The 27,764-nt window shown below is 38.0% G+C and overlaps 1 protein-coding gene and 1 long non-coding RNA gene across 2 annotated transcripts in view; one reads left to right on the forward strand and one right to left on the reverse strand.

The window, feature by feature from the left end:
- Nucleotides 1-1,385: 1,385 nt before the first annotated feature.
- On the reverse strand, nt 1,386-5,676 carry LOC121102881. The gene is made up of 2 exons (XR_005834984.1): nt 5,548-5,676; nt 1,386-1,494 (listed from the first exon to the last, which is right to left on the reverse strand). It is a non-coding gene; the product is annotated as an uncharacterized LOC121102881 (long non-coding RNA).
- A 377-nt stretch (nt 5,677-6,053) lies between these two features.
- The window catches only part of PPME1 (protein phosphatase methylesterase 1), an 83,918-nt gene continuing 62,207 nt past the window's right edge, over nt 6,054-27,764 (forward strand). The window contains exon 1 of the mRNA XM_040631319.1: nt 6,054-6,334. Coding sequence (XP_040487253.1) covers nt 6,234-6,334 — 101 coding nt within the window. The 5' untranslated portion in view covers nt 6,054-6,233. The remainder of the gene's footprint in view (nt 6,335-27,764) is intronic.

Raw genomic sequence — 27,764 nt, forward strand, 5'->3', positions numbered from 1 at the left:
ATATTAATAGGTATCTTCTCTCCTACTAAAGAATTTTTAATTACTCTTCATTTGTTAAACTAGGTTTACAGTATCCAGAGTATCTACAGGTATCCTATAATAGTACTTATCACTTCCTACCTAGTATTGTAACTAAACTACTCTGTGAATTTAGTTAGAATTAGATACCATTATGATTGAATTGATTCATTTTTATAATTCCCACAGTGCCTATAGCACAATGATCCACATGATAAGTGCTCAATATATATCTTTTGAGTGACTGAATTTTTGTTCTTTATTTTTATGAGGTTTTCAAAATTTTTTGATAGACTATAAGCTTCTTAAGGACAGTTGATGTTTATTTCAACTCTGACTCTCTAGTATTCTAAGACCAAGAATGTTTACATGATACTTAATTTTTACTGACTTGAACTGGATTGATTTGATATATAACCCCACCATCCAAAATGTGTTTCTGTGAAAACTGACCGAATAAGAAATACAGTACATTAGAATGCTTTCCTTGAACAGAAATGAAGAAATCTTGGCTCCTGGTTTCCTGTAAAGGGATCCTTCCCTCTCTGAAAACCTGTATTACTAATTCACTAACCCACTCATTCAGCATGTGTTATCTTGCACTGTTAGTAAAGTTTATATACATACGTACTATATGTAGTGTATATATATACACACATAATATATACAAATTTATATATGATATATACATTATATATATATACATAAATTCTAATATACACTTATATACTTTTTTACTTTTAGATCTGTGTGTGTGTGTGTGTGTGTGTGTATATATATATATATATATATATATATAAAATCTCTTCCCTTGAGAATAATATAGTCCCAGAGCAGAGACTACAGTTCACTACTTAAAGAAGCATGGTGTGGTGAAAGATATGAGTTTTGGTGTCTGACAGAAATTGGTTCGAATCCTACTTTTGCCATTTATCAACCATGTAACCTTAAAGAGTATTCATTTCAGCTCTGAACCATCAGTTTCGTGCCTATAAAACAGAAAATGTCTTTTTGCAGGGTTATTAACGATTAGAAATAATATATCAACTACTGGCACAGCGTATACTCTCAATAAACAGTGGCTATTATAAAGCTTCTTCCACTCAATAAAAAAGCCATAGATACTATGTACAAATAACACCTACTGCTAACAACGTAACACATGTTTATAGGCCTGCAGGTAAAATGATAAGACAAAAACATACCAGTTAGATAAGAGTGTAAACTGCTTTGGACCACAGCGAACAGCATAACGTGTAGTTGTTCTCACAGCTTTTGGTTCTAGTCTGCAATGTGTCCCTAGGACAAAACAGGGTTCGTCTGATGTTTCTCCCCACCATCTCACTCGGACAAGTACACACAAGTGGGAGGCTTTGCAATCTTCCATATGACTTTATTGACGTAAGTTTCAGAAAGCGCGAGCTGGCCTTCAACCAGAGGTGGTAAGGCTTGTAGATGGAGAAATATCACTCAAACCTGTGGAGGAATCCAAAAACACTAAGTCAAACTTTAGACAAAATATAGAAACATAACCAGCTTTTTGAATGAGAACGCATTTTAGTCTCTATAGAGAATGTTTATTCTATGTTCTCATGTATACATGAAGTAGAATAGCTGCAGATAACTACATTGTGTATTATTGTGTTGTTGTTGTGTGAAAAAAAACACTTAAGACATGCTAAAACAGGCTCCTCTTTAATTGAAAGATATCATTTCATGCACATCAAAACCACAACAAAGTATCACCTTACACTGTCAGAATGGCTAGAATAAAAAAGACAAGAAATAACAAATGTTGGCAAGGATGTCGAGAAAAAAGAACCCTCATGCACCATTGGTGGGAATGTAAATTGGTGCAGCTACTGTGGAAAACAGTATGAATGTTCCTTAAAAAATTAAAAACAGAATTACCATATGATCCAGTAATTTCCACTAGTGGGTATTTACCCAAAGAACAAAAAACCCCCCACTAATTAGAAAAGATATATGCACCCCTATGTTTATTGCAGCATTATTTACAGTAGCCAAGATGGGGAAGTAATCCAAGTAGCCACTGATAGATAAATGGATAAAGGAGATGTGGTGTATGTATGCAATGGGATATTACTCAGCCTTAAAAAAAGAATGAGATCTTGCCATTCAAACAACATGGATGGATCTAGAGGGTATTATACTAAGTGAAATAAGTCAGACTGAGAAAGACAAATACTATATGAGTTCACTTACATGTGGAACCTAAACAAACAAAAAGCAGAAACAGACCCATAAATACAAGGAAAAACTGATGGTTGCCAGAGGGGAGAGGAGCGGGAGGATGGGCAAAATAGATGGAAGTGGAGTGGGAGATACAGGCTTCCAATTATGGGATGAATAGGTCACGGGGATAAAAGGTACAGCATAAGGAATAGAGTCAATGATATTGTAATAGTGTTGTATGGGGACAGATGGTAGCTACACTTGTGGTGAGCATAGTATAACATATAGATTTGTAGATCACTATGTTGTACGCCTGAAACTAATGTAACATTGCATGTCAACTATACTTCAATTAAAAAAGATACCATTTCAAAAATATAAGCATAATGATATAGTATATAGGTGGGGCGCCTGGGTGGCACAGCGGTTAAGCGTCTGCCTTCGGCTCAGGGTGTGATCCCGGCGTTATGGGATCGAGCCCCACATCAGGCTCCTCTGCTATGAGCCTGCTTCTTCCTCTCCCACTCCCCCTGCTTGAGTTCCCTCTCTCGCTGGCTGTCTCTCTCTCTGTCAAATAAATAAAAAAAATCTTTAAAAAAAAATAATAATGATATAGTATATAGGTTTTTAAAATCTCAGAAGTAGTTGAAATTTTTCTTCCAAGTAATGTTGTTTTTTACTATTGCAATGCCCAGGTTTTACCTCTCTTACTTTTTTTTTTTTTAAAGATTTTATTTATTTATTCGACAGAGATAGAGACAGCCAGCGAGAGAGGGAACAAGCAGGGGAAGTGGGAGAGGAAGAAGCAGGCTCATAGCAGAGGAGCCTGATGTGGGGCTCGATCCCATAACTCCGGGATCACACCCTGAGCCGAAGGCAGACGCTTAACCGCTGTGCCACCCAGGCGCCCCTACCTCTCTTACTTTAAAACCATCACTAAACATGAAACATCAATGACTCCCTTCACTCAATGCTGAAATGATTAAATTGTATGACTAAGTCATACGACTCAGCATTTCAATAAAGACCACCTTAAATTGTGCATTTTCTTTCCTGCCAAAATCATTCAGTCAATGAAAACAGACACTATCATCTTCAGATTCTGCCACTATTTTTTAATACAGTACTGGGCTGAGAATATTGATTGATTTTTATAATATTTATTGGATTTCAGACAGATAATAAATGTAAAAGGCATTTAATCATGATTTTCTATAAAACTTTCCTTTAATAACCCTGACTGTCTTCCATTCATAGTTATCTCCTAATAATGACTTAAAGATTTAAGAAACTATATATATATAGGAATATGAATATTATTCACCTATAAAAAAGAATGAAATCTTGCCATCTGCAACAACATGGATGGAGCTACAGCATATAATGCTAAGCGAAATAAATCAGTTAGAGAAAGACAAATACCATATGATTTCACTCATATGGAATTTAAGAAACAAAACAAATGAACAAAGGAGAAAAAAAAGAGAGGCAAACCAAGAAACAGATCTTAACAATAGAGAACAAACTGATGATTACCAGAAAAGAGGTGGGGAGATGGGTGAAATAGGTGACGGGGATTAAAGAGTACACTTATGATGAACACCAGGTGACGCATAGAATAGCTGAATCACCACATTTTTACCCCTGAAACTAATGTAACACTGTATGTTAGCTATACTGGAATAAAAAAAAAAAAAAGAAAGAAACCATTCCTATATTACACACACCTTTCTATTCCTCTTACTTTTCACCTGGAGAGTGCTCATGCCTAACAAGAAGAAAACATACTGGAGTATGTCAGATCAGGAGATCTATATAAGTAAGTCCTTGGATTTCTAAAGCAAACACCTTCTCTTTTCTCTATAGTCCAAGATGACCCAGTGTAATCTTTATGGATAACTAGTTTCAATATAAAAACAACACACAGTTGTGTGTATGAGCATTATTGCATATATACACATGGTATAGCAAGAAGTACATTCTTATGTTATTTCTATTTTTATCTGCCTATCAACCTAATATGCTTGACTGGTTTGGCACTGGGAGCACCAACACTGAATATATCCATGCTTCTATTTCATATCATCCCATCATTCCTGGCAGGAGAGGTACTGCCTCAAAACTGCTTTAGTTATCTTTAAACAGCTTGGATAAGATTCATTTCCAGACAGTAGATTCAGTCTCAATCCAATGGCCTAATGTACTGTCACTATTCTTAATACCATTTTACCTATAAAGGCAAAGTCACACAAAGTTTGTTGTTTGGAGGCAGCCCCACAGAGATTCAATTTCCAGTTTCCTCATCTGCCCTAGGTTACTAGGGCGACTCTTTTCTCTGCAGCTAACATTTCCCTGCTCTTCTGGTAAGCAGGTTTCTCCTTAAGCCTACTATCCTGATAAGGTCCTCTTACTACACACGCTTTCATCCTCTCAGATCCTTCAGAGATCCTCAGGCCTTCACCCCCACTCCAACACTACCACACCTGGTCACTCCCTACTCTTTCTTCCTCTCTCCTCCACAACTATCTTTCCCAACTCCTGCCTGTAGCCCTTCATGCTTTCTGATTGTCTCATGTTTGACTCATTCAGCCAACATTTACCAACTCCTGCTTTGTGCTACTTTTTGGGGATTCAGTGATGTATAAAACATGATCCTTGCCTATTAGAATTATTGACATAGCACCTCTCCAACTTAGAAGTCTTCCCGTCCATGTGGAACTCCAAAGGTATACCCTCCCACACAGACACACATTTAACTGTTACATCAAAAGCCTCCTAAGTCATGGGGATGTAATGTACAGCACAGTGACTATAGTTAATAGTGTACTGTACTTTAAACTTGCTAAAGGAGTACATCTTAAAAATGTTCATGACAAGAAAAAAATTTTTTAGTAATTGTACGGTGATAGATGCTAATTAGACTTACTGCGGTGATCATTTCACAATATATACGAATATTCAATCATGCTGTACAACCTAAAGCTATGATAATGTTAAATGTCAGATATATCTCACTTCAAAAAGTTAAAAAAGTTCCTAGAATTTTTTATTCCCTTTCTTTAGAACGTTCTGCCTGTACCCTTTTAGCCCTCACCTCGCCCCGTTTATTCGCCCGTTTTGTCCCGCCCACTTCATCCCCTATTTCCTTTCCATTCGTTGCAGGGCCAATTGCCTTCTCTTTTAGCCTTTTGATTCCTTGGTTGTTTCCCCCTTCCTTCCCTTCTCCCCCCCTTTTTTACAGGCGCGTGTGGGAGTCTCCCTAGAATTCTTTACACCTAGCTCCCCTAACTCCGCCTCATTCCTCTTTCCTCAACCTTTGGTCGTTCAGGTTACCTCTTTTCTTACGGCCACGGACGCCCAAAGGCCCCTGGCCTTTTCGTTGTTTCATGACGAGCCAGAGCTCTTCCTCACCAACAGAACTCCGGCTCTGAACTGAACAGCACCTAAGCCGTGTCCTCCCGCCATCCTTTCCCAAGGCGCCTGCGTTCCCCGGCAACCGGAGCCGCCGGGCAGCCTGGGAAGCAGGAAGAAGCGGCTCTTCCTGTAACAGTCTGAAAGAAGCGATGAGAAGGAAAGGCGCCAAGACTTCTTCCCGCAAATAGACTACAACACCCAGCATGCTCTGCTACACTACCTCTGCGAGGTTGGCCACTGTCGCCGCCAGCTGCGCAAGCGCAAAGGGATAGACCCTTTGAGGACTTCATTGCCCAGGGTGCATTGCCTTCAGGAGCGCTTGTCTTTCCGGCGAGGGTCGATGAGGTCTCCGCTTGAGGTCTGAGAGATCCGTAGACTCCGTTACCCAGCTTCCTTTGTGGAGGGCTGTTGCGCACTTCCGGTGGAAGCGCTGAGGAGAGGGGGCGGAGTTTACGGAGCCGGTGGGCGGTGGGCGGTGCTGCCGGTAGCTGGGTGCTGTCCAAAGGCACTGGGCGTCGGTAGGGGAGCGAGCTGTGACCGGCTGGGCCGCACTTAGCGTGGGACGAAGCTTAGGCTACTGTTTGACTACCTGAGGCCTTCCCTTCATGTCGGCCCTCGAGAAGAGCATGCACCTCGGCCGCCTGCCCTCTCGCCCACCTCTCCCTGGCAGCGGGGGCAGTCAGAGCGGAGCCAAGATGCGAATGGGGTACGTGACCCATACCCCCTTTCCCTAGAGGCCAGGCCCCAGCCATTGGAGAATGGTGTTTCTGGGCGTTTAGAGCGGCACGGCAAGGGAAGCTAAGGATGGGAGAGAATATTGGCGGCGGCCTGGAGACGTTTAGATGGTGTTGAAGGCGGATTTGGGAACTAGGGGAGGCGCCAAGTCAATGGAAATTGGAGGACAAGTAGTATTGAAAGAAGGAGGGAATGAGGCAAAGATTGAGAAAGCCGAGAGGATAATTTAAGAGATGTAGGAGGCACCTCCAGAAGAAGTGATGGAGGAGCTTTAAGGAAAGGTAGTAGAGGTGACAAAAGTCGGGGAATACCTGTCGGGGAGGGTTGAGAGACATGGGGAATGACTGAGAGAAAAGTTGAGGGGAATTACGGGAACAACTAGGGAAGGATTTGGGAAGAGTAAGAAGACCGAAAGAACTAGATATTAGAAAAGCTGAGGGAGGGGCGCCTGGGTGGCTCAGTGGGTTAAGCGTCTGCCTTCGGCTCAGGTCACGATCTCAGGGTCCCGCCATGGAACCCCACGTGGGGCTCTCTGCACAGAGGGAGTCTGCTCCCGCTGATTGTACTCTCTGTCAAATACATAAATAAAATTAAAAAAAAAAAAAACACCTTAAGAAAAAAAAAAGCTAAGGGAAATGAGAACACCTGAGGCAGGGTTGAAGGAAAGAAAACTAGGGAGCAGAAGGTTCTAGAGAGAGTTTCCTAGTGGTGTAAGAGGCAAATTCAGGGAGTGAGGTGATGATTAAGAGATTAGGTCTCTTAAGGGAGAACTGAGAAAGCTTGAAAATAGGGCTAAGAAAAGATGGAAAATATAGCCAAGCAGACTGGTAGGGGTAATAGGAAGGTACTGAGAAGTGAGGGTAGGGAGTAAGGGGAGGAGTGATAAGGTGTTTAGAGAGTGACCATGGGCTATAGAGGTGGAGAAGAGACTGGGAACAGGGTTTAGTGAATGAAAGTGATGCAGAGATAAGGTATGGGAAGTTTAAAGAGGAAATTTCGATAGTTGATTTTTCCAGGCAAATAAGTCTGATGGAAGGTATACACTGGTTGATAAGACTCAGAATTAATGAAGCATTGAGTAGCCTGTTAAAATGTTTTGGGGAAAACCATTTACTGGGAAAGGAGGAACTGTGTTGAAGAGATAGGTTTGGGGAATTTTAGGTTGTTCAATGGCTTGTGCGAGATTAGGGTTACTCAGGTGTAGGAGAGAGGGATATGAGGAGAGGTAATGGGAGAGGTAATCACTGGAAAGCAGAGGGAATTATATAGGCAGTTGGGTTTGAGGGGTATTTGTAGTATCAAATAGTATTCTGGAGACTAGTGACTGTAAAGAGAAAAGGGGTAGAAAGAGGGGCGCCTGGGTGGCTCAGTTGTTAAGCATCTGCCTTTGGCTCAGGTCATGATCCCAGCATCCTGGGATCGAGCCCCGCATCAGGCTCCCTGCTCAGCGGGAGGCCTGCTTCTCCCACTCCCACTCCCCCTCCTGGTGTTCCCTCTCTCACTGTGTCTCTCTCTGTCCAATAAATAAATAAAATCTTTAAAAAAAAGGGGGGGGTAGAAAGAATAGGTATGAGATAGTCAAGAGGGTGTGTTTGGGATTCTAGAGATGGGTTGATAGATATACTTGGAATAAAGACTAGAAAGGAAAAACCTTAGTTTCTAAAGAAGTAATACATACAAAAACTGATAAAAAAAGAGATGAGGATACGAGATGCATTACTGTGAAAGAAGGTCCTTGAAATAAAGAGAAAGAAGAATCCCATAAATTAAAACAGTGGGATAGAGAGGTGATGAGAATGAGGAGAGGGGGATTGAAAAAACCAGGGGAGGAAATTAAGAATTGGAGACCTGACTATGATACACAGTAGAAACGTGAGAAAACCCTAACAGAAGATAGATTTTGGATGCACAATGGAAAGAGGTGGTAGAAGGCCTCACATAAGGTAAAACGGAGATTGTTTTGGCTTTAGAAGACAGAAAGGTAAGACTGTAACATGAATAAGGAGGATCTAGAAACTGATCCATGACAGATTGTTTGGGAAAATTAACCTGGAGTATAAAAATAAATGTGACATTGATTGTTGGTATGTGTCTTAATTGCTTCCTTTCTTAAACTAAAACTTGGTCCTTTAGTATGCCAGCACTCTTCAATAAAAATATGTAAAAATAATAGCTTTTTAATAACTATACATGCTACGGGTAAGTTTAGAGCTCAGCTTCTCACTTTGTTGAAACAAGTTCTCTGAAGATGAGGAACTGAAAAGAAAAACACTGAGGGAAAATAAAATTAAAATCTGCTGATTAGAAGATTGTATAATTGTTGGTAACTTACCCTCTTTAAATAGATGCTTTGGTCTTCCTTATTAACTGCTTATCCTAGAAAATAAAGTTCTTTAGAAAAATGCTTCTTTATAATATTGTGAAGAAAAGAGTTATAGTGGTGAATTTTATGTGCTCCTCAAGTGGCTTGTTTTCCTGTCTTTTTCTTTTCTATTTCCTTATTGGAACATAGGCAGGCCTCAGCTGAGTCTGAAGTTAGTGGTAATATAGACTCTCTCCCTGCCCTAGAAAGAGAGCTTTCATTTGAAATGATCTCATTTTACCATGTCACTGTATAGTCGAGAAAACCATTCAGAGAATTCTGTATCCTGTAAGGTAAACTGAGAGAGAGGGGACAATATTTTTTGTTAATAAATAAGAAAACAAACTCAGGGTGCCTGAGTGGCACAGTTGGTTAAGTGTCTAACTCTTGGTTTCAGCTCAGGTTGTGATCTCAGGGTCATGAAACGGAGCCCCAAGTTGGGCTCTACACTCAGGGTGGAGTCTACTTGAGATTGTCTCTCCCTCTACCCCTCCCGTTTGTGCACGCGTGTGCGCACTCTCTCTCTCTCTCAAATAAATAATTAAATCTTTAAGGAAAAAAAGAGAGAAAACAAACTAAAATCTTCTTCATACTAAGGCAGTAGAAGCTTAGTGGTAGGGCCACTAAAGACTAAGACTTGAGCGTCTGAGACCCATCATGTTTTTTGGATTCATAGTTGTTATCCTGGCAATACTTAATTTAAGTTGTGCGTCTTATTTTTTTGCAAATACTCTAGCATTTAGCCTTTTCCTAGGTCTTGATTTATGAAGTCTCACTTCAACCAATTTTAGAGCATCCTTCTTTATTTCTTTTTCTATTCATTCATTTGTATTTTTCATATCTACCCATCTTTTTCCATTCCCCCATCTATCTCTTACTCTCAAGTTGGACTTGTTCCTTTGACAGTCTCTTATATGACTTATGCTTTAAACTCTTTCAGTTCGTAATCTCTTGCCTTTAATTTCATTAAACCTTATTTAGATGTGTTTGCATATTCAGGGTGGTTTTGAGCTTATGATTTTTCTTGAGTTTCCATAATTTAGTTTTTCAAATTAGACTTAGTAATTCCAGAATATTGCTAGATAATGTAATAATAACAATTACTTTCTTTTCCCAGGTAGGTACTTTGTGCCAGTCATTGTAGTAGTAGCTTTATGTATATTACTTTATTTAATCTGCTCATACCCTTGCAAGTACTTATAAATAAGAAAGGCAGACTTGAGATTAAAGGTCACCCAACTAGTATGTGGCAGAACCAGGATTCAATTTATGTTTAGTCTCAAAACACCCAACACTTTTTCTTGGGTAAGGCCTGAAATCCTGATTTCCTTGTTAGAAAGCCTGTTCCTTGATAGAAACCAGTAGATGATGCCAAAAACAGTGATTTTGAACTTTTTTATTAAAAAGATTTTGGAGTTGCTTTAGTTTGTGATCCCTACTTGCAACTGGTATCTTAGTCTGAGTTGCCATAACAAAAATACCATAGATTTGGTGGCTTATAAACAGCAGAAATGTATTTCTCCCATTTCTGGAGGCTGGGAAGTCCAAGGTCAAGCTGCCAACAGATTCTGTGTCCAGTGGGGACCGCGTGCTGCTTCATAGATGGCAGTCTTCTTGCTGTGTGCTCACATGGCAGAAGGAGGAAGGAAGCTCTGTGGCCTCTGTTTTCTAAGGGCACTAATCCCATTCATGAAGGCTATACTCTCATGACCTCATCACCTTCCAAGGCCCCACTTCTAAATACCATTTAACTAAATGCATTTAATTAAATACATTTAACGTGAATTTGGGGCTGGGGGGGGCGGGACACAAACATTCAGTCTACAGCACCCGGGTGTGCTTGAGAGGATAGTATGTTTTGAAAATCACTGCTTTAGTACATGTTACCATTAGAGAAACTATAGATTTTTAAAACCATTCATTTTCAATATGTTTTTAGTTATTAATAGTACTACATTTCTGTAGTCATCTCTTAACATTTCTACAGTACTTTGAAAGATATATTAGTGCCATTTTATATTATTTTATGAGATACATTAGGGCAGGGATTAATATTTTTCTCTTAATGAGAAAACTCAGTGTTCTTTGACTTGCTTAAAAACACAAAATCATCAAATGGCAGAAACAGGATTCAAACCCAGACTCAGATTTCTAATCCATTGTTGCTCTTGTTATACCTTGGTGTCGAAATTGTTGTTTAAAGTGATATAGATCTTTCGGGGCACCTGGGTGGCACAGCGGTTAAGCGTCTGCCTTCGGCTCAGGGCGTGATCCCAGCATTATGGGATCGAGCCCCACATCAGGCTCCTCTGCTATGAGCCTGCTTCTTCCTCTCCCACTCCCCCTGCTTGTGTTCCCTCTCTCTGTCAAATAAATAAATAAAATCTTTAAAAATAATAATAATAAAGTGATATAGATCTTTAAAAAAAAGTGATAAAGATCTGAGTTTGATGCCCAGCTTGTGTATTTACTTGGTCAAGTCATTTAACCTCTCATAGTCTTTTTTTTCTTTTAATTTCTGCTTACTTTAGAGTTCTGTGAGAATGAGATAATACATGCAAAACACTTATGCTTCCTGACACACAAGCTCTTAAGGAATGACATCTAGTAAATTATTTTATATTGAGAACTGTGAGAAAGGCTTATTCTTTATGAAGTAGAAGCTCTCCTTTCAATTTTTTGTAATGTCAGCTTTTTTCCCGTAAGCTGTATATTACTCATATCTGATTAGATAGTCCTTCTTTCAGCTTCTTAAATTTATAATGGATATCAGGCGTCTTAGGAAGGCTTTAAGGAGCTAGTCACACAAATAGAGAAATAAAGGACAAAGCTCACATATTGAGCTGCAAATCCTAATATTTCTGTTTTTCTTATTAGGTTTTTAAAAATTAAAATTCGAATACCATAGAATTCACCCTTTTAGAGTATACAGTTCAGTGGTTTTTAGTATATCCAGGGCAATACACTCATTGTCACTAATTTTAAGACATTTTCATTATCCCATAAAGAAACTACTTACCTGCTAGCAGTTTTTCCCCCCTCCCTCATTCCCTGGGAACCACTAATCTATTTTCTGTCTTCAAGGATGCCTATTCTGGAGATTTCATATAAATGAAATCATGCAGGAAGTGGCCTTTTGTGATTGGCTTCTTTCACTTAGCGTAATGTTTTTTAAGACTCACCCATGTTGTAGCATGTTATCAGTACACCATACCTTTTTACTGCTGAATGATATTCCATTGTGTAGATACACCAAATTTTACTTATCAGTTGCTGAACACTTGGGTCATTTCCATTTTTTTGCTATTATGAATAATGCTGCTATGAACATTCACATACAAATCTTTCTTTGGAAATAAGTTTGGATTTCCCTTGGGTAAATACCTGAGAGTAGAATTGCTGGGTCATATGGTAAATTATGTTTAACTTTTTAAGAAACTGCCAAACTGTTTTCCAAAGTGACTCTTTGAAGCTCTGTGTATTCAGGATTTTTCTTCTTTAAAAGTGTTAAAAATATTTTTCCCACTTGCTTTTCTACTTTGCTTATAATGTATTTTGCTATGTAAGAAGTTTTGTTTTTATTTTTTTGTTTTTTATTACTTTCTTTTTTTTGGCGAGGGTTCTGGGGAGGGGCAGAGGGAGAGAGAGAGAGAATCCTAAGCAGGCTCCATGCCCAGTGCAGGACCTGACATGGAGCTTGATCTTACAACCCCGAGATTATGACCTGAGCTGAAATCAAGAGTCAGATGCTTAATTGACTGAGCCACCGAGGCACCCCAAAAGTTTTGTTGTTAAATTTTAATGTACTCAACTCTATCTAGCATGTGTTTCTTCTGGATTTTGAATCACAGAAAGACATTTCCTTCTTCCAGGTTATAAAGGAATTCATATATGTTTTTTTCCAGTACCTATATGGTTCCTTTTTTTACATCCATTTTAAGTTTATGTTGATGTGCAAAGTGAGGAACAGATTCAGTTTTATCTTTATCCACAGATTATCCAGTTGTTGTAACACCATTTATTAAAAAGTCCTTTTTCCATTATGTGAATTTCACCTCAATAAAAATTAGTCATTTCCCCCATGGATTAAAATGATGCCTTTATGAGGGCGCCTGGGTGGCTCAGTTGGTTAAGCGACTGTCTTTGGCTCAGGTCATGATCTCCGGGTCCTGGGATTGAGCCCCAGGTTGGGCTCCCTGCTCAGCGGGGAGTCTGCTTCTCCTTCTACCTCAGCCCCTCCCCCCTGCTCATGCTCTCGCTCTCGCTCTCTCTCTCACAAATAAGTAAAGTGTTTAAAAAAATTATGCCTTTATCATGTACCAGATTTTCACATAGATTTGGATCTGTTAAGTTTCTTTCTTTTCCCATTGGCCTGTCTATTTATTTATGTGCCACTACTACACTTTAATTACAGAGACATTTTTAATATGTTTTAGAAGATGGTAGAGGTAGCTTCCCCCTCATTCTTTTTTAAGATTTCCCTGGCTCCTGTAACTTGTTTATTCTTACAAATAAACTTTTTTTTCTTAAGTATGGTTGACACACAATGTTATGTTAGTTTCAGGTGTACAACATAGTGATTTCGTAAGTCTATACTTTATCCTGTGCTCACCACAAGTGCGGCTACCATCCATCACCATACAATGCTATTACAATACCATTGACTATATTCCCTATGCTATACCTCTTATTCCCCATGACGTAGTCATTCCATAACTGGAAGCCGTTATCTCTCATTCCCCACACTCATTTTGCCCATCTCCCCATTCCCCTCCATTCTGGCAACCATCAGTTTGTTCTCTGTATTTATGGGTCTTTTTCTGCTTCTTGTTCATTTATTCATTTGTTTTGTTTTTTAGATTCCACATATAAGTGAAAGCATGTGGTATTTGTCTGTCTTAATTTCACTTAGCATAGCACTCTCTAGGTCCACCCATGTTGTTGGCAAATGACAAGATGTCATTCTTTTTTATGGCTGAGTAATATACAAATAAACTTTCTAATCAAACTAGTACCAGAAAAAAAAAGTCCTCACAGTATTTTTATTTGGATTACATTAAATATGTAAATTAACTTAGAATAAACATTTTTATGATGTTGAGTCTTTTTTGAGGAAATATGATGCTTTCAATGTGTATGAATCCCTTTGAAGGAAAAATTTTCAGATCCCAACTGTTTGCCTAAATTATATCTAATGTAATATCACTTAATTATGGACAAAATAAAGCTAGGGATAAATTCTTTATGTATAAGTAAATACCATATTATTCTTATATAATTATAAAACTCAATAGGACACTATTTAAATACAGTTAGACCTATGAAACTCCCCAAATTCAAATTAGCAGTATTACATTAATGTGAAATAATTGTATTTGCTGTTAACAATTTACTTTAAACCAAAAGGATATTTGTTATCAATAGGAAATCCCAGAGTTGATTCATTCATCAGCTATATCATTAAGGACCCCGTGCACCCTTAATTTTGCCGTCCTTAGAAGTGTTGGATTTTCCTTTTGTTGCAGTCACCTTTTGGTTGTAAGATGGCTGCTGCAAGTCTACTTTCATCTTACCTTTATTCCATCTTTCCAAATAAAAAGGAAGGAATAGAAGCAAAGGCCTTTTCCTAGCTAAGCTTGTCTTTTTTTTCTTTGTTTTCTGGAAAGGGAAATTCCCCGGCCACTTTTTCCCTTAAGTCTCATCGTCCAGAACTGGTTTACATGTGCATCCTAAGACCAATCACTGGCAGTAGGGAATGGAATTACTAAGACTGGTTTAGACCAGTTCTCATTCATTCCCTTGGGCTGGAGGAAAGATAACAAGATATCTCCAATAGCTACTAAAATAATCTGAAATTCTGCTAGGAAATAGAGAATGGTGAGAAGTGGAGAAGGAATGTCTAGAGTAGACAGTAAATGGCATGTAACCCAAGGCCTGATTTTAGCAAGTTGGGGGAGACTGATGCCTTTCGACTACACATTCTCTACTGTTTTCACTGTAGCATGGGTATAGGAAGTAATCAATCTCTTTCTCTCCCTCTTTTCTCCCTTTCCACCTTGTGCTAGGTTTGAGCCCCTTGACCTAAGTACTTCTGAGTAAATGTCCCTTTTTCCATTGTTGCCAGGTTTATTACTAGCAAATCTATTTCTTCTTAGTGTCTGCAAAATTGGATAATTGAATTTTGTTTTTAAAGGTAATGAGCCCTCCTCGTTATGTTACTTGATGTCAGATTTGAGAAAACACTTCTGGTTGGTTAGGAAAACTTATTCCTTCATGTCATGAATTAGTCGGGTTTTTTTGTTTGGTTGGTTTGTGTGTGTGTGTGTGTGTGTGTGTGTGTGTGTGTTTAGAGAAGAAAGTTTTAATTAATAGTGCTACTTTAAGAATGGTCCAACTATATGCCACACTTAGGTGTTCTTCAAAATATAGTTTTGACAACCAGTCCCCAAGCACATACTACCAATAAATTTTGGTGATTCAGAGGTTATGTTGAAGGGGCACCTGGATGGTGCCAACTGGATGGCAGAGTTGGTTAAGCATCTGACTCTTGGTTTTGCCTGAGTTCCTGATCTCAGGGTCATGAGATCAAGCCCTGCATCAGGCTCCAAGCTCAGTGCAGAGACTGCTTAAAGACTCTCTCTTGCTCTCCCTCTGCCCCCGTCCAACCCCGCTCTTGCACACACATATGTGTGTGTGTACTCTCTCTCTCAGATAAATAAATAAATCTTTTTTAAAAAGTGGAAGAGGTTATGTTGAAAATTCTAGTCATCCAAACCATAGGAGAAGGCTAAGTTGTTTACTATCACTCCTTTTCTTTTTTTTTTTTTTTAAAGATTTTATTTATTTATTTGACAGAGAGAGACAGCCAGCGAGAGAGGGAACACAAGCAGGGGGAGTGGGAGAGGAAGAAGCAGGCTCCCAGCGGAAGAGCCTGACGTGGGGCTTGATCCCAGAATGCTGGGATCACACCCTGAGCCGAAGGCAGACGCTTAACTCCTGCACCACCCAGGAGCCCCTATCACTCCTTTTCTACCCTGCATTTATGTGTGTTCTTTGCTATGGACTTTTTCTGGGTGTAAGTGGAAATCCTATCTTTGTTGCTAATAAGCCATGTGGCTCTGGTCAATTTATTTTTCCTCTTGCTGGGACTCACTATCATGGTGTAGTAGAAAGAGCACTTTGGAACCAGACATATACTTGAGTCTAAATCCAAGCTCCAGTGCTACTGAAAGTGGCTCTGGGCAAATAATTTTACATTTGAGACTGTATTTCCTTGTCTTTAAAATGGGGAACCTTTTCTTGCAGAACTCCAAATTCTGTTTGACACATAATAGGCAGCTAAATAATCGTTCCCTTCCATGAAGCAAGATTTAGGTTAGATGATTTCTAATAGTCTGATCTAATATGTAGTTTTTAGAATCTTTAAGTCTGCTGTTTTAATAACATGTCCTTATCACTAGTAATAAACACTCTAAACTACCACAACCCAGACAGCCATCTGGTTGCCTTCTTTCCATTCCCTTCAAAGTGTTCCTAATGAGGACTTTTTTTTTTTTTTTTAAAGCAGTGATGCCTTGATTTAAATAGCTGGCTGCAATTAAACTTCAGTATTGTGCCTTCATTACAAGGCTCCTAGACTAGAGAATTTGTGACAACAGTGACTAGGACTGCTACCGTGCAGCTCATGACTCATTCATAACTCCCTTAACAGATTTAAGCAGCCTAGTAGATGTTGAAGTTATGCCTATTTGGATTTGCGACATTCATTTCAAAACACACAACTTTTCTTATTCCTTGTTCTCTAAATATGCAGGGAAAGATTTTCCTCCTATTCTCCCCTCCCCTTCTTTCTTTCCTGAGCAGTTAATCATATAATTTTGTTGCTGTTGGTCATATCTCCTAGTAGGCATCATCACGTGGTAGGCAAGCAGCACATCTATGCCCCCATAGCCCTCTGTAGTATAACACTTATCCTTCTGACTTGTAATTATTGGTTGACTGTCTACTCTTCAAGACTGTGAGCTTCTTAAGGGTAGAAGTTGTATCTTAATTCTCTGAATTCGAGCATGCTGGCTACTTAAGTGCTGACCTATCCTAGACCTATTTGGCCTCATTTTCTAAGAACAATCTTATTTCGTCACCATTTCCTTGAAGATGGCGTAACTAAACTTGTATTCCCTCCTGAAAGCTGTTTCACTTCATAAAATAATGGAATCTAAACTTTATTTCAGCACCAGCACTTAGGCAAAGTGAGTGCTTCCAAATACCTTGTCTTAATTTGAAATTTAAAATACTCATATGGTTGAAGCTCATGCCTGCAGTTAGTGTCTCTCTCTCTCTCTCTCTGTTTTTTGTTTTTGTTTTGCTTTTTTAGATTTTATTCATTTATTTGTCAGAGAGAGCACAAGCAGGGGGAGAAGCAGGCAGAGGGAGAAGTAGGCTCCCTGCCAAGCAAGGAGCCCGATGTGGGACTCCATCCCAGGACTCTGGGATCATGACCTGAACCAAAGGCAGATGTTTAACCAACTAAGCCACCCAGGTGTCCCCAGTTAGTCTCTTATATGTAAAGATTTATGCCTGGTTTTGGTTTTATTTTATAACAGTTTATCTCTTCGTTTGTGTTTCCCCAAACCTGAAAGCAATTCCGTTACTATAAAAGAACAAATGTCAATTAGCAATTATTTTTGGAAAACCTGCATTTTATAGGAGTGGGGTTTTTTTTGCCCTTGCTCAGTTTATCCCTTATTCTGTAGGAGTGAAGACTGTTTTCCAAGGAGATGGTACCTGCACATTGATGACTTTAACAAGTACAGGGATCAGAGCAAGCAGTCTACTGTTAAAAGCTCTCCGTAGTCATGTTCCAGGCAATGACAGTTCCCTAAATGTTTCTTGCACCTACTAACTGCCAAGTTTATTTTACTTGCAATGCCTCCTATTTTACTTTTCAAATCCTACAAAACCCATGAAGCTCTTTCAGACCATTCTAGCTCATTCACTTGTTCTGTCCCTCCTCTGAGCTCTATTACACTTTTTGTCATTTCCACTCACTTGTCAGTTATTGTGCATTACTACTCGGTATTGCATTTTTTTGTTATATAAAATTTATGTATCATAATTTGTATGGTAATTAATTTGTCAATTACCATAATTATCATAATTTATATTTTATGGTAATTTTTTAAAGTTACCCCAGTAAAATGGAAGGTCTGGAGTGCAGGGGCCTTTGTTTTTATTTCTTTGCATCTTCTATAGTAAAACATAGCTAGATAAATGTTTTTATAAGATCTCATTTAATGGACATGTGGCACACAATATTCATTTAAAATGAGATCCTAAAGCTTTTCCTGACCATTCGGCCTGCAGTGATCTTTGCGTTTTCTGTCCTTTCATAGCACCTATCATTTATACCAGAGATTGGCAAACTTTTCTGTAAAGGGCCAGATAGTGACCATTTTATGGTTTGCAAGGAGTACAGTTTCTGTAGCAGCTACTCAACTCTGCTGAGTATGGTACAAGCAGCCATGGACAATATGTAATTGAATGTGATTGTGTTTTAACAATACTTTTTTTGTGGACACTGAAATTTGAATTTCATGTAATTTTCTCACATTATTAAATATTCTTTTTTCTTTTCTCCCAGCTTTTAAAAATGTAAAGACCATTCTCAGCTCATGAGCCATACAAAAACAGGCAATGGCTGGATTTGTTTATACACCATAGTTTGCCAACCCTATTTCAATACTATTTATTTTGTACTTCTGCTATAGCAGAAAGAATATACGTTTTAAATCAGCAAACTAGGATTCCCTTTCTGGCTTTACTTCATACTACTTAGCTAGTATAAGCTTGACTTTATTTTCTTAAAATGTGGGTAATACTAAATATAACATTGTATGTTAATTATACTTCAATAAAAACTTCTTAAAAATTTTAATGTGGGTAGTACTAGCTTCAGTTGTTTTTGAACAGATAATGTCTATGTAGAATCATTAAGTTATAAAACTAGATAATGGAAACCTATTTACTATAATTCATGAATTCTAAGATACATTTTGTATTTAAAATGATAGTATCTTAACAATTGCTGTTGGTCAAGTAACAGCCCTCCCTGTCTTGTTTCTCCCCACTTGTATGAGCAAACACCAAAACCAGCATCAAAACTTGCAAAGTAGGTGTTCGTAGCTTGGAAGAAAATCCTGGAGGCAAAAGTGAAGCACTCTCTTAACCACTAAGAATTGAATGGTTGTGAGAAGGAATGGATATTCAATCAGATGACTTAAGCATTATTTCTCAAGTTAGAGTCAAAAAGTAATATAGCTCTCCACAAAATGGTAAAGTCAGCATATGAGCTGGTATTTAGTTTTAAGAAACACTCCATCACCAATGTTCTTGTGAGGCACAGAGGACTATATTAGTCCAAGTGATTCAAAAGAGAATAGAACTCTCAGTATGAAGAAATTGGTTAGAAATACTTTAAATATTTTGCTCTTATTTTCCTTTTTTATGCCCATAAGAGATATACGTTGAATCAATATAAGTGTAAAAGAGCTCTTTAAGAAATTTAAAGTGAATTCTAAGTGGTCAGGTGTGTCTTACTTTAATTGGTAGCTTTTTTCTTAGTGATACTAAAATTGTAGTTCATCTTACTTTTGACAATGCTATATATACAGTATTTTATCTATTCTCCTAACAACTACATTGTGATCTACTTGTTTTGTCTTCCCTAATTTAATTATAAACTCCTGTGTTTTATTTTTTTGCCCCAAAATGGTTAGCACACAGGAGCTCAATAAACATTTGATGAATGAATGAATGGTGCTCTAATACAGTGGACACATGGCATTGTTTCCAATAGTTTAAAATTGTCCACCCTGAATTTAGTAGGGAAGGAAAAGGCATAGATTTGTGGAATATAGAAATGAGATTTTATTTTATTTATTTTTTTAAGATTTTATTTATTTATTTGACAAAGAGAGAGACAGCCAGCGAGAGAGGGAACACAAGCAGGGGGAGTGGGAGAGGAAGAAGCAGGCTCATAGCGGAGGAGCCTGACGTGGGGCTCGATCCCAGAACGCTGGGATCACGCCCTGAGCCGAAGGCAGACGCTTAACCGCTGTGCCACCCAGGCGCCCCAGAAATGAGATTTTAAAACTGTAATTATTGACAATGCGCAAAAATGAACTTGTGTCCTATTTATATCCTTCTATGGTTTCGTATTTATATCCTTTTATTTTTATTCTATTAAGAAAATATAGCTCAGATTATTAGGAGGATTAAATTTAGATAATGCTTGTAAAGTGCCTAGCACAAATACATGAATGGTTTGTTTCATTCAATCCTCACCCCTTTAATTAAATCAGCTTTTCCTTAAACATAAGAACCGTGGTGTGAGATATATTAAAATCACTTCAAATTCAGTTTTCTGTGTTAATCACTTGAACTACATTGTTATTAGCTGAACTTCATCACAAATAGCATTTTATCATATTATATGGCTAAGTAGGCTTGGGGGTAGAAATACCCAGAGAATTTACTAATATTTCATAATACTGTTAATTAGGGAAAATGTGCTTCAGTTTTCCCAACCACCTACTTTATAAACCTCTGGAACATAAACCCATTTTTAAGTTGTAGAATCTGTATACTAACATTTTTCTCACTAAATATTGGAAAGTTACAATCTTTTATTTGGTAATTAAAGAAATTACTTTCCTAATCCAGGTCATAATTTAATAAGGATAGTACTTCAGATTTTTATAACATTTAAGAATATCTTCACACCAGGTATCATCATTGTGAATCCTTCCCTGACCTGATTCCATTCCCATCAGTGTCCCAAACAAGATTGGATGTGCCATCTATGTTTCATGGATTGCTAGGCTTATTTCTGCCTTAGCTTTAGTATACAGTGACTGTTTACTTACCGATTTTCTCCCAGGCATGAGCTTTTTGAGGACAAGAATCAAGTTTTAGGGGCGCCTGGGTGGCTCAGTGGTTAAGCATCTGCCTTCGGCTCAGGTCATGATCCCAGGGTCCTGGGATCGAGCCCCGCATCGGGCTTGCTTCCCTCTCAAACTCCCCTTGCTTGTGTTCCCCCTCTCGCTGTCTCTCTCTGTCATATAAATAAATAAAATCTTTAAAAAAAAAAAAAAAAGAACCAAGTTTTATTAATCAGTGGGAACTTCTGGCCTGCTGATTTCCCAAATGCCCAGGAAGTGTATTAGGGCCTTCCATAAAGGGCATACTCAAATATCACTTTAATTGAATTGGAATTAAACTAGTTGATTATATAAGCAAATTGTGACTGGAAAGAGGATCTAGAATAATTGCCCTAAATATATTTGAAATGAAATATCTTATGAAATATGTCTTATATTCTACATTATCATGGCATTCAGGTGAGTCTGAGAAGGGAGTTAGTTATATGGTGGTTGGTTCTGAACTATATACTTATTAGAGTCTTCTTTATGGTCTTTATTGGCTTGTAAACTCTGACTCCAAACCTGCTGCTTTCTGTCTAAACAGAATAGTAACTTACATAAGTTCTGATCCCTGAGTATAGCTACAAACATTGATTATAAGAGTGAACAGCTACAATTAGCCCTTGTAAAACATTAAAAAAAAGCCTTATACTCTGCCTGCTTTCTTGCTCTCATTACTGATATCTCAGTGATGTGTTTTCGTTTGAGGCCTGCTCATTGTATTAAAATTTTCATATCTTTTTTTGTCTTTACTTTTAGGGTTTTGGAAAAATAAGTTATTAATTAGGTTGGGTAAGTGGCAGAAATAAAATTGAGAAATTTTTCTAAAGCTAAGTAAAGCAGAATTCTTTTATTATCAGAGTATAAAGTTACAGTTCTTCCAGTGCTACAGCAGTCTGTCTTCATCCATCCATTTAAAATATATATTTTTGTGTGATCTGACTCAGTAGGTTGGAAGTTCCCATGGATTAAGTATCTTATTTGAAAGTGGTCTTAAGTGAAGTAAGCTTTCATTCATTTGCTTGAAACCACATCATAAATGGAGCCATAAGTATCCTGTCCTATCTAATGCAGGACATTGTGGTAAATGCTACTATTTTCATTTTTGGATTCTGTGATGCCCAATTAACAACATTCACCAATGGTCAACAAAGAGAACTAATAGGAATAGGAGCTAGGATTTCAGTCACATGGTAAATCAGTATTTATTAACTTAGAGCTCTTTAAAATGGCCTCTTATGTTCTCTCTTTGTGAAGGGCATCAGAGAAACTTGAGATCGCCATCTACATTTGTAAACCTTGACTTTTTCTTTAGTATCCAGGAACTCAGGCTTGCTACTAGGGTCCTCTGCCCATCACTACCTGCTCTCCACCCCCCCCACCCCCCCAACAGGAACTAATTCTCTTTCTGCTTGCTCATTGCTAGCTTGGGTGATTTCAAGAATGGAGAACCTAGTATTACTTTGAGGTAGTATTGAAAACTGATAAGGAAGTAACCCTGAGAATAAGATTTTAGCTCAGCTGCTTTCTGTGTCTTGGATGAGTTATTTAACCTCCCTTGGCTTTAGTTTTCTCATTTGCCAAATAGGAATAGCTACCCCAGAGAGTTGTTGTAGAAATTAATTCATTTGTTTATCTCCATTCTTTTTATCACACTCTACTAATTAATGGTAGAGTAATTTGGAAAAAGGAATAATAGCAAAGGACAAATAGAGGAGAGAAGATAGATAGGCTACCAAGATTTAAAGAAGATAGCAAGTTGACTATTAACTAACAGAGAAGAGCAAACTGAAAACTACCCACAGAAGGAGAATGAAAGTACAAGCTAATCCATATCATAAACCCTACAGGCTCAGGAATTGTAGGTACTAAGTACCTCTGAAAGGGGGCGAAAATAGGAGGATTGATTGAAAATCTGTATAAAGTACCTTTAGACTCCCAAATCCCCTTTCCCTTGTATGATGGTTAACTTCTAGAGAAATTGAACCAGTGTCCTGGACTCAGACAGTAGGCATATAACAACAAAGGTAAAGCAACAGGATGAGAGCAGGGGTTAAGTGAAGGTATACATTCTGTCTTCTAGACTCATGGCTTGCTCTCTCACTTTCAGGTCTTCACTTAAAGGTGCCTTCCCTTACCGTGTTTTTAAAACTACAGCCCTTCCTAACCTGGCATTCATTGCCCACCCCCCGCCCAGCTTTATTTTTTTCTGTGACACCACTACCTGACAAATTTTTACTTATGTCTCCTTCTATTGGAGTGCAAACACCAGAATAGTAGGGGGTTTTGTCTGTTTTGTTCACTGAAGTATCCCCAGTACCTAAAATAGTATCTTGTAGGTGCTCAGTGAATGTTTGTTGAATGAGTAAACAATTGAGACTGTTTGGATCTTTTCCCAGAAGTCTAACAGCTAGTCTTACGTCCCCAGGCAGGAGATTGGAGGATTTCTCTCCGGAGAAATGACTGGCCTAAGAGAAAAGACATGTAGATATTGATGTTTGGGGGAAGAGTCCCCCATTTAAAAGGCTAGTATTCTACTTATTAACTGTATAGTCATATTCAATAGTCAGCAAGCCCTGTTCTCTCATAGAATCACCAGATATCCAGGGAAAGCCTCTAACACAAAAGACCGATACCAAGACAAAATGAGAAAAGGAAACAATAATGCATAGAACAAAAGAAAATCCTAAAAAAACTAATATCTCTTATCAGGGAGGCAAGAGACAATATGGCATCTGTGAAACAAGAATAGGATGCTCTTTAAAAAAAAGGGGGGGGGACCTGGTTTCAGAGAACAAGAAATAGCTATTGGGAATGAAAATATGTATAGTAGATATAAAGTCAATAGAAGAGAAAGTTCAAGGAATCTTCTAGACAGTAGCATGTTCTCGTTTAAATTAAAATTTAGAAATATGGGGGATAAAAAGATTCTTAGTAAAAAAATCTCAACAACAGTACCTTGCTTAGAAGATGGTAGAAAAATGCCTTAAATTTTGAGAAGAATATCTAGCCTAAAATTGTTTTGGCTAGTATCTGCCTACAGTATCTTTGTCTCTTGTATTTTGGAACTTTTGTCTCTCTTAAATAATATATAGCTGGAATTTAAAAAATCTTCTCTGAGGGAGATTCAGCTTCATTTTTTTGCATGCATTATCCTAGAGAATATTCTAGTGAGTTTAGTCTATTCTTGATATATTTGGATTTATTTCTACCATCTTATTTTGTATTTTGTTCCATCTGACCTGTGCTCCTTCTTCTTCTTCTATTTTTTTTTAAATTCATGTAGTTGTATTATAATCTATTCTTTGAGTGGTTATCTTAACATTTTTTGTAACAGTTTTATTGAGATGAAGTTCACATACCATACAACTGACCCATGTAGAGTATACACTTTTTTTTTAAGCATAGTAATATAGTTCCACAAGGAATTTTACAACACGTTCAGCACCCTAAAAAGAAATCCTCATACCCATTAGCAGTCAGCCCTCAGGTTCCCTCAAACTTCCCAGCCCTAGGCATCCACTCATCTATTTTCTATCTATAGATTTCCCTAATCTGGACATTTACAGTAATGGAATTATATTGTGTTTGTGATCTTTTATGATTGGCCTCTTTCACTCAACATAGTATTTTCAAGGTTCATACATTTTGTAGCAGGTTGTAAAACTTCATTCTGAATAATATTCCATTGTTTGGATACCAGATTTTATCCATTCAGTGGTTGATGGACATTTGAGTTGTTTCTACATTTTAGCTATTACAAACAATGCTGCTGTGAACATTTGTATACATGTTTTAAGGTGAACATTTGTGGCCCTAGAATGAAGGTTGATTCCTTCAGAGGATTCGCTTTGTTTCCACTGGGGTCCTGAGAGCACTACCAGTCTAGATCCAATTAAATTCTCAACCTGAAATGTCCTAGATGTATAAGTGGTATAAATTTAGCCAAAATCAGTTTGACAACTGTCTGTAGTTACAAGTTTCATCAGAGAAGGATTTTCCCCCCTCCCTTCCATTCTTTTGTTTGTTTCAAGTTTTTATTTAAATTCTAGTTAACATATACTGTAAAATTGGCGGAATTTAGTGATTCATCACTTACATATAACACCCAGTACTCATCACAAGTGCCCTCCTTAATACCCATTACCCATTTAGTCCATCCCCCACCCACCTCCACTCTACCAATCCTTGGTTTTTTTCTCTATAGTTAAGAGTCTCTTATGGTTTTTCTCCCTCTCCCCCCTCTTTTCCTATGTTCGTGTGTTTTGTTTCTTAAATCCCACATATGAAAAAATAAGACAAAAGAGGAGAGGGAGACATAACTGGGTAACTGGGTGATGGACATTGGGGAAGATATATTTTAATTAGCACTGGGTATTATATAAGACTGATCAGTCACATCAAACATAATACATTATATGTTAATTTAAAAAAACTTAAAAATTCCACATATGAATGAAATCATGTGGTATTTGTCTTTCTCTGACTGACTTGTTTTGCTTAGCATAATACATTCTAGCTCCATTCACATCATTGCAAATGGCAAGATTTTATTCTTTTTGAGGGCTGACTAATATTCCTGTGTGTGTGTGTGTGTGTGTGTGTGTGTATACACATATACATATACACATATATATACACACACACACTACTTCATCTTTATCCATTCATCCATTGATAGACATTGGCAGTTGTTGATAATGCTCCTATAAATATCAGGGTGCATGTGTCACTTTGAATCAGTATTTTTGTATCAGGTAGATACCTAGTAGTGTAATTGCTGGGTTGTAGGGCAGTTCTATTTTTAACTTTTTGAGGAACCTCCATACTGTTTTCCAGAGGGGCTGCACCAGTTTGCATTGCCACTAACAGTGTAAGAGGATTCCTTTTCTTCTGCATCTTTGCCAACATCTGTTGTTTCCTGACTTGTTAATTTTAGCCATTCTGACAGATGTGAGTTACTGTCTCATTGTAGTTTTGAATTGTGTTTCTCTGATGATGAGTGGTGTTGAGTACCTTTTCATGTGTCTGTAGCCATCTCTATGCCTTCTTTGGAAAAATGTCTATTCACATATTTTTCACAATTGCTAAAACTGATACACGAATTCAGCAAAGTTGTAGGATACAAAATCAATGTACAGAAATCTTTTGGGTTTCTATACACCACTAATGAAGCAGCAGAAAGAGATATCAAAGAATCAATCCCGTTTACAACTGCACCAAAACCGATGAGATACCTAGGAATAAAGTTAGCCGAAGAGGTTAAAGATCTGTACTCTGAAAACTATAGAATACTTATGAAAGAAATTGAAGATGACATGAAGAAATGGAAAAACATTCCATGGCTCATGGACTGGAAGAACAAATATTCTTAAAATGTCTATACTACCCAAAGCAATCTACGCATTTAATGTAATCCCTATCCAAATACCACGAGCGTTTTTCTCAGAGCTAGAACAAACAATCCTAAAATGTGTATGGAACCACAAAAGATCCTTTCCATTCAGTGCCAAGTTTCAAGACAGATATTTTTTCTTTAGTCCTGGGATTGGGGTAGAAAGCAGAGTTAATTCTACTTTACCCTTTCACTGATAGTACAATCATTTGAGACACCCGCTTTATGAGAGAAAGGTTTCCTACCAGGCTGCCCAACAAGGCTCCCCACCTTGGCCTTTGTGTCCTGTTCTGTGTGTCCCAGGGAACCCCCCAAACCTCCATTTAGATAGTTGGTAAATGCTACCAAGATAAAAGCCAGCTTTACTGTACCAAATGCCTCTCTGGGTCCCCACCTTTACTTTTGGCCTCAATATTCCATATTCCTTACTTTCTTGCCAGGTCATCTATGCATTTAAAAAGAATGAATGGGGGCGCCTGGGTGGCACAGCGGTTAAGCGTCTGCCTTCGGCTCAGGGCGTGATCCCGGCCTTACGGGATCGAGCCCCACGTCAGGCTCTTCCACTATGAGCCTGCTTCTTCCTCTCCTGCTCCCCCTGCTTGTGTTCCCTCTCTCGCTGGCTGTCTCTATCTCTGTCAAATAAATAAATAAAATCTTAAAAAAAAAAAATTAATGAATATATAATTATATGGCATATATGATATGTAAAAGTCTAATATATAAATACAGTCTTACATATTATGTATTGATTTTTATATATTTTTTACGTGCACATACATAAAATTTTAGCCAGTATTTCCAAAGTTGGATCTGTCAAGGTACCTAATTACCATTGATAGAAACAGTCCCTAACATAAGATTTTTATACTTAGGAAAACTGTTAGTCAAGTGTGAAAATGGGGCAATAACATTATCTGGCATGGAGAGTTTCAAAATTAATCTCCCTTTCTCAGGAAGCTCACAGAGGATGTGTTCTATCAAAATAAGAAAATGCATCAAGAAAAATAGTGGATACAGGAATCAAGGATTTAGCACAGGAGAAAGGCAAAAGGAATTCCCAGGGTGATGGTGAAATGACAGCAATTCATCATATCCAGAGAGCAAACAGTCCTATTTGGAGGAGAATGGAAGGTGCCAAGAATGGAAATTTACAAAGAAAAAACAGAACTGATAGATTCTTTTTAAAGATTTTTTAATAATTTTTTTATTATGTTATGTTAGTCAGCATACAGTATATCCTTAGTTTTTGATGTAGTGTTCCATGATTCATTATTTGCGTATAATACCCAGTGCACCATGCAACATGTGCCCTCCTTAATACCCATCACCGGCCTATCCCAGTCCCCCACCCCCTCCCCTCTGAAGCCTCCAGTTTGTTTCCCAGAGTCCATAGTCTCTCATGGTTCATTCCCCCTTCTGTTTACCCTCCCTTCCTTCTTCCCTTCCTTCTCCTACCGATCTTCCTGCTGTTTCTTATGTTCCATAAATGAGCGAAACCATATGATAATTGTCTTTCTTTGCTTGACTTATTTCACTTAGCATAATCTCCTCCAGTCCCATCCATGTTGCTGCAAATGTTGGGTAATCGTTCTTTCTGATGGCTGAGTAATATTCCATTGTATATATGGACCACATCTTCTTAATCCAGTCATCTGTTGAAGGG

This window comes from Ursus maritimus, unplaced genomic scaffold (genome assembly GCF_017311325.1).
Source record: "Ursus maritimus isolate PB19 unplaced genomic scaffold, ASM1731132v1 scaffold_16, whole genome shotgun sequence".
Taxonomy (NCBI): domain Eukaryota; kingdom Metazoa; phylum Chordata; class Mammalia; order Carnivora; family Ursidae; genus Ursus; species Ursus maritimus.